The sequence below is a fragment of the Polyodon spathula genome, chromosome 6 (assembly GCF_017654505.1).
Source record: "Polyodon spathula isolate WHYD16114869_AA chromosome 6, ASM1765450v1, whole genome shotgun sequence".
Lineage (NCBI taxonomy): Eukaryota > Metazoa > Chordata > Actinopteri > Acipenseriformes > Polyodontidae > Polyodon > Polyodon spathula.
In genome coordinates, this window is record NC_054539.1 from 39,738,352 (window position 1) to 39,746,062 (window position 7,711).

Genomic DNA, 7,711 nt, shown 5'->3' on the forward strand with positions numbered 1-7,711 from the left:
GCAGTTAAATTGCAGTAAGACAGAGGTTATGGGGCTGGGTTGTCCACATCAGTTGAGTAATGTGGGGAACTTCAGCTTGGCTATTGATGAGCTTGAAATTAGAGCAAATTCCGAAACCAGAAATCTCTGTATTTTTGATCCTCGCCTAACTTTCGAAGCTCATGCTCGAAATGTTACAAAGGTGTCTTTTTTCCATCTGCATAACATAGCCTGCTTAAGACCTGTTCTCTCTCTACCTGATGCAGAGAGCTTGTGCATGCCTTCCTCTCCTCCCGACTCGAGTATTGTAATGCATTGTTTGCTGGAGACTCTAAACATGTTATTAATAGGCTAAAATATGTTCAGAACTCGACTGCTGGAGTCCTAAAAAGGTCTAAATCTTTTGTATATATTACACCTGTCCTGGCATCTCTGCATTGGCTTCCCATTAAATTCAGGATTGAGATTAAATTACTACTGTTAACATAAGACCTTGAATGGTTTGGCTCCTAGCTATATCTCTGATTTGTTAACTGTATATTCTCCTGTGCAAAACCTGAGATCTGCAGATGCTGGGCTCTTAACAGTGCCAAAATCTAGGCCTCGGTTTATGGAAGAGAGGGCCTTCAGTTGCTATGCACCCAAGCTCTGGAATGCTCTCCCACAGAAAATTAAAAAAAAAACACTTTTTTTTTTATTTTTTAATGGCATTTGAGTCTGTGTAGGGCTGGCTGTTTATGTGTTGTACAGTACTGGTGCTGTGTGTCCTCTGTTTCTGGGCTAAACTTGTTGTGTGTCCTTGTTTTAATGTGTAACCTGGTTTGTGTCCATTTTTAACAGAACTCTATATTGCTTTAAACTGTAAAGTGCTCTGAGATGTGCTGTATGAATTGTGCTATAAAAAATACAGATTATTATTATTATTATTATTATTATTATTATTATTATTATAGGAGTTACTGACCCTGTATCTTTCAAACAGCACTCTGAGATCACAGGATGTGGGGCTGCTGGTTATTCCTAGGGTCAACAAAAGCAACGCTGGAGGTAGGGCTTTTTCTTGTAGAGCTCTGAAATTATGTAATCCTCTGCCATCATTTGTCAGGGAAGCTGGGACCGTTACAGTTTTTTTTTTTTTTTTTTTTTTTTTTAGCAAATAGCTAATTTTGTTAACCCTTCTGATCAAGTCAGTTTTTAAATTACGGTTTATAATACTGGTACTGTATCGTTTTGCAAACTCACATTTTCAATACATGTTTCATAGCTTACATGACAAAACAGAAAGTCTGCAAATAGATCATATAGAATCCATGTAAGGTTCTTAGAAGCACCTAAAAGGTCTCCCTACAGTGGCAAAGCAAGGTTCTAATGAGAGCCTTTACTTCTTAGAGTGTAGGTATTATTAAAAGAACAGTGGAGGAGATTAAGAAAAGATGAAATGATATTCTGAGGCGCACGAAAGAAAGTCTCATATACAATGAGGGCTCATCCTCTATCGTTATTTTAGTCGTGCCTATAGAATTTAATTTTTGTAATATGGCATTCTGATATTTAACAATACTGGCTCAGGCAGTATTGTTAAATTCGATTTGGAAAGAAAACGATAAAAAAAAAAGAGGACAGAGGGACACGTGACGCAGTTAGTTTGTAGCTAGAGCAAGTACAGTTTTTCTACCATATATACCATAAAAATATGATTTAAAATCATACATGGAGTAAGAAATACAGACAAGCATAAGAAATAGGAGATTTGTAACTGCATAAGACCTTAAGAAGATATAAGTTGTAGTTAAAGTGAAGACTGTTCATATGCAGCTGTATGGAGTTATTGTTGTTGAACATATTGCTGTACAACAATGGAAGGATTATCCGCCTGTTTAACTGCCATGGATGTAAGTAAATAAAATGTATTGTTTCTGAAGTTTGAAAAGTCTATATGCCTGGAATGATTCTATACAAAATAAGAAGTCTTTGTGTGCCATTCATTTTCTTTTGGAATGTGTAGCCTACACACGCAGGATTGACCCAAACCTGTTATTTATTGTGAGAGGTGTGTAATTCTCCACCGCTAATTGCGGTGAGGGGTATTTAAATTGGTTGATTGCGGAATTGCCTGCTTTACCTAATTAGACTTATAAAATAGGTTGTTATTTTGACAATGATTGCGGCTGTACTGAACACACACAGTACGTGGCTTTTTGCGGTCCGTCTTTCCCCTTTATAAATTTTGAGTCTGTAAATAGACACCTTAATATTTTTAACAGAGCAAAACTGAAAAGAACATTAGAAAAACAACATCATGGGCAATTAATGTTTTTAATCACTGATTGAAACAAAAAAACATCAGCTTGGACTGTATAACTGTGTCAAGTGTTAAATTGAACAATGTCCTAAGGCAATTTTATGCAACAGTTAGAGACACTGAAGGAAATTAATACAGCATTTCAAGTTTACTGGGTGTAAGAGCTTGCATAAATCACTATCTAAACAGTGTTTCTGTAGGTAAAAATTACAACATAATAACTGAAACAGAGTTCAAATCGTTTTCATCTTTGTTGCTAAGAATCAGAAAATCTGGCAAGGATACATCCCACCACCACCCTCCGATTTCAGAAACAAATTTAAACAAAATTCAAATCTCTCCTCCTTTCTCTTCTGAGACAGCCACTGGGCTTCTTAATTTATTTTATTTTTTTTAAATTTAGTCGTCTCCAATTTTTTACCCCGGTTTTCTCCCCAGTTCAGGGTGCCCAATTATTATTTGTATCCTCGGTTCACCGCTCGCAACCCCCCAGCCGACTTGGGGAACGGAGGCTGGAGCAAAACGTGCTCCTGCCAATCCATCATTTTTCGCACTGTGGATCCACAGCGAGGCCACCAGACCTATAGCACCGGAAGACAACACAGATCTGGTGGCTCCACTGCTGAACCGCAGGCGCCCTATCGTCCAAAGGGGTCACTGATGCGCGGTGAGTCGTGGATTCCCCTGCTGACCTAAGCCCTCCTTACCTGGGCAGAGCTCATCCAATTGTGCACCACCCCTAGGAACTCCCGGTCACGGTCAGCTATGACATAGCCTGGACTCGAACCTGCGATCCTCAGACTATAGGGCACATCCAGCACTCCACATGGAGCGCCTTTACAGGAGCCACTCAGGAGCCCGTCATTAGGCTTTTAAACAAGGTTTGGTTCGATATACAACTCTATTTTGGTCGCCGTGGACGGGAGGGACTGCACAACCTGACACAGTAGTCGTTTAACATCAATACAGATGAAAATGGTCTGGAGTCTGTGACCCTGTTTAAAGCGCAAACAAAAAACCATAAAGATGTCAATGAGATCAACCATGAAAGTACTTGTGGTTATATGTTTGACCAGCCTGGTGATTCTATGTGCCCTGTCAACAGTTTTAAAAAATATTTACAAAAGTGTCTTTCAGATGCCAAATCATACTAACTTCATCACCTTAAAAAAAATCCAGAATACAAATCAGTTTGGTATTCCCATGAACCTATTGGTGTTAATTACCTCAGAAACATGATGCCTTACATTCTTACAACGCACCCAGGACGTGCGGTAATAAATCTTACCGCACACCCTGTTGTGGGTTATTTCTTAACTAAATAATGTAATATCAAGTTTACAACAAATAAAGGCCTTCTACACGAAAGCATGAACATTTCTAAAATTAAACGGTGAAAATAAATAATCAACCAAAAATAGAGGACCTTGGTATAACTAATGCATTATGAATATTTGTTGTAACATGTGTGGCATGACAGGAGCCCTGTGCATGAAGAGGAGATTTTTGTGTATGCAAATATTGTAAATAGTGTTGTGTGTAATTATTGTAAATAGTTAATAGAGAACCAATTCTGCACCTCAGGGCTGCTACAAGGCCATAAGCCAACGGACTGAAGATCGTTCACGCTGCCTGGATAAAGTCAAAATCTGTAAGCTGCCCTCTGATCACTGTGTGTGTGTGTGTTAATGGATCGGAGCCTTTCTTAAAATAAATCTAAATTGCCGATAGCTGTGGTTAGGTTATTGAATAATACATTTTAGTTCAGGGATTGTAGCTCCCCCTAAAGTATAGTGAGGAGAGGTGTATAAGCAAGACCTCCATTTATTAGCAGAGTAACGCCAGCTGTGTTCAATGCAACTTTTGTTTCTAGTTTTTGTACAGCGTTTTATTTTTGCTTTTCTACACTTTGTTGTATGTCCTTCATGTGCTACCATTGTTGGTAGTGTCATGTGAGCGGTTTGTTTTGTAAATTAAAACCGCGTGCCACGTCAACCTCAACCTCAATCAAGCAGCGAATACGCACACACTTCTCTCCACTATCATACCTGATGCACAGATATTTCAAGTACTGGTGTATAAAACCAACATTATTGCAGTAAATGTATTTTTAAAAAAGAAAGATCACTAAAATATACATTTTTAAATATTGTTTCATTCCACAGATTTTTTTTTTTTTTATCTGCATCCTAAACCAAACCTATTAGTATTTTATGCATACAGTGTATGGGGTTAGGTTTTGTTTTCAACTTTCACCAACATGCATTGCTTATTTTAAACTGAAAATGAAATTGAAAAGGGGAATTTTTTTGTTTATGATCATGTCAACAATAAGTGGTTAAAGTTGAAAATTGAAACCACTACAGCTTGTTTGGTCCAATAAAATGGTGTTGACAAAGAAACCTTGAATACAATACTGAAAAGTGCACTGAAAATATAGAACCTAAAATATAAATCAAAGATTTAGCTGAAACATTGCCACTGTATGAATTTAAATGTAAAGCATTGTACCTTTTAATTTTATCAAACATTTTATTAAACATTATATGTATACTCCTTTTGCTAAAATAATGATTTATTAAATGGACAATGGAGTATCCTAACGGTGGTATAAAAGTCATTGTCATCTGCTGGCTCTTGAACACCTAGACAACTCAAGTTGTAAAAAATTTAAACAATAGTGCAAACTGTGTGTGCATCAATTATTTAGAACCACCATACTAAAAGGAGGCAAAAAGGCAGACACTTATAAACATTTATAAACTCTCAATATTATAGACTAATTAACTGCAGTGCTCATTGTTTATTCATACACATCTCTCTGCTCCAACCTCTTCCCATGAGGCAGAGCTGAAGTCAGTCCCCAAAAGGCATAAACAAAGAAGCTAACCTTAATTTGCAATCTACAGTCATTCTATCCTGTGATGGTAAAATCTGAATCTGAATATTGATTTACAGGACATCACAAGCAGCAAAGTAGAGTACGTTTGTCATTTTTTTTAGAGAAAGGCTGCAGTGCTGTATTGATAGTAAATAACCTTGCCTACTCAGACTGTTTGCAGACTATATTGGTTTTTAATCCTTTGCTATACAATCCCATTGGGACTACTGAAAAAGATGCTGGTTTCCCATTAGTTAGAAACCAAGTCATTTTTTAACAAACACTTTACCTCCTGTTGGAGGGCCACATCATTTTTAGTTTTTAGACCATTATATCTCAGAAAAGTAATATTCATGCATTTACAACAGCCGGCCATCAGGGTTATCCAATACTGGTAAAACAAAAACCCACATGAGAGTAAACTTCATGTTACCCTGAAAAATCCCCAAAGCTCGTTTGTAGCATCTTACATCATTTCAGTCCAATTATCTCCTTCACTGCACTGCAGAATACATGACACTTCAGCAAACAAGCTAAACGCAATGTATTCATCTATTCCAATGATCATGGAATATTTGTAGAAATACCAGATAAAAACTAGCTTGAGTATATGAAACAAACCCAGTTCCAAGTTGTTAGAGCTAGTGGAGATTTGTGATATATAAATATGAAGCTCCTATGAGTTGTACCATTGTATAATGTGGATACAGATTTAAATGCAGTCCAGCTGAAACCCATTGTATTGCTTGTTTTTTTTAAGAAGGGGATCAGAGATAAATGATGCAATGCTGTATCTGTGTAGCATAGTTTAATAAACCCATCCCTTACAATCATGGTGAGCATGTCTAGACAGTAAATAAATTAAAATAATACATTGTAAATATAAAACCTGCAGAAGCATGTTTATAGGTATTATTTGAATATGCCATCACTTAAACTTAATGGACACTGCCAGAGCCAATCAAAATGCAGCACTCAGGTCATTATTCACCAGTTGATACCTGCCACTATAAATAAAAAGCCTTATTACTTTCTTTAAATTCTCCACTAGTTACACACACATGGAAACTGAAAGCTACTTAAAACAGTTTATTGAAATACAAAGTGTAAAGCTACTGGTAGGGTGGCCCACAGGCATTTGCATGACATGCCAAAAGTATTGAGAATCAATAACAACAGCTGCAGCTACCGAAAGTGTGTATCTAGTTTCTGGCTAGCTTAAAAGCAATTACCCTCTACAATTCAAGGAACACAGATGTTAAAACACTTCTTTGCTCTTCACTCCATGAAATATTCAGCAACCTATTTTTATATTTCAAAAAAGGCACCTTACAGAAAGAGCTACGTGAGGGCAGAGATGCATAAGAAAAAAAGAAGTAGTTTAAAAGAAGAAAAACTGTTAAACAATTAGCTAAAATGACTAACTTTCCATTGTAAAATTCAGCAGTGCTGTTCTGACATGTACTGTTGATGAAAATACCTGAGTTAACCATTTAGAGACTGAACTTTGTGGGAGCTTAAGATGGATGGGCTAAGTATACTGCTTTTCTCATTCACTTATATTTAAAGGGAAACCTGTTCTGAGCTTCACTGGTTTGTTCAAGTGATACTTAATACAGATTGTACTGTATTTGAGTTATCCACATTTGCAAAAAGCTGCATATAAATCATGCTGTCAATAATACCATAGCACTATAATTAACATGAAAAAAAATGCAACACTTTATTATGGGCAAAAGGAAGCTATTTATTGTAATAATAAAACTGTGAAAAAAGATTAAACCAGGATATGAATTATCAATGAAAACCTCTTTAAACTAGGACAGAAAAAACAATTGGTGCTGATGAAGAAGGCAATGGATTGATTGCATGAACCTTTATGAAACCCATTTGCAGCAAGAAAAGATGCAAAACTGATTGAACACACAATAAGGAATTACAGCACTAAAGAAAATCAAATAAAACCAACTAGTCCTATTTAGCATACCCCCGCAACCCACCCAAATGAACAAATCCATTAAAAAAAAATGCTTACATGTTCAAGTTTGTCCTTTTTTCTTAGCCACACACTTGCAGAATAGTCATGTTGCTGAACAGTACTGTACACGTTAGAACCAACTCGGGTGAGAGATGTGGAGGTGAGCTCGGGTCGGCTCTTCAGCCTCAGCTGCTCGAACCCTTCCATTGGTAGCCGGCCTGCCTGCACTTCCATTTTGTCATGACAGGTGCCCGTCCATAGGCAGGGATCTCACAGCACTTTGCCCAGTTGTGTGTGTGCTGCAGCTCCCTACTCGAGTTAGACTGCCTGTAGCTGCAGCAGCAGCAGCAGCAGCAAGCTGGGCAGTGCGGATCAGGACTCTCCCGTGGAGCTAAGTGGGAGGGGCAGACATGCAATGTACTGTAGTTGTGGTGCAGTGAGCTGCAGCTAGGAGAAATAATGAGAAAAACAGTCTAAAATGTTCAGATGCTAGGATTGCACATCAGGGGAGCTCTACATCAAATTAGTGTTTTCAAGCTAAAGGTGCAGATAGCACTCTTACATCCATTTG

The 7,711-nt window shown here is 37.5% G+C and overlaps 1 protein-coding gene across 1 annotated transcript in view; it reads right to left on the minus strand.

The window, feature by feature from the left end:
* The window catches only part of LOC121316553 (inactive phospholipase D5-like), a 181,622-nt gene extending 174,178 nt beyond the window's left edge, over positions 1-7,444 (minus strand). Inside the window, exon 1 of the mRNA XM_041251598.1 lies at positions 7,198-7,444. Within this exon, the coding sequence (XP_041107532.1) occupies positions 7,198-7,374 (177 nt within the window). The 5' untranslated portion in view covers positions 7,375-7,444. The remainder of the gene's footprint in view (positions 1-7,197) is intronic.
* Between the last annotated feature and the right edge of the window lie 267 nt (positions 7,445-7,711).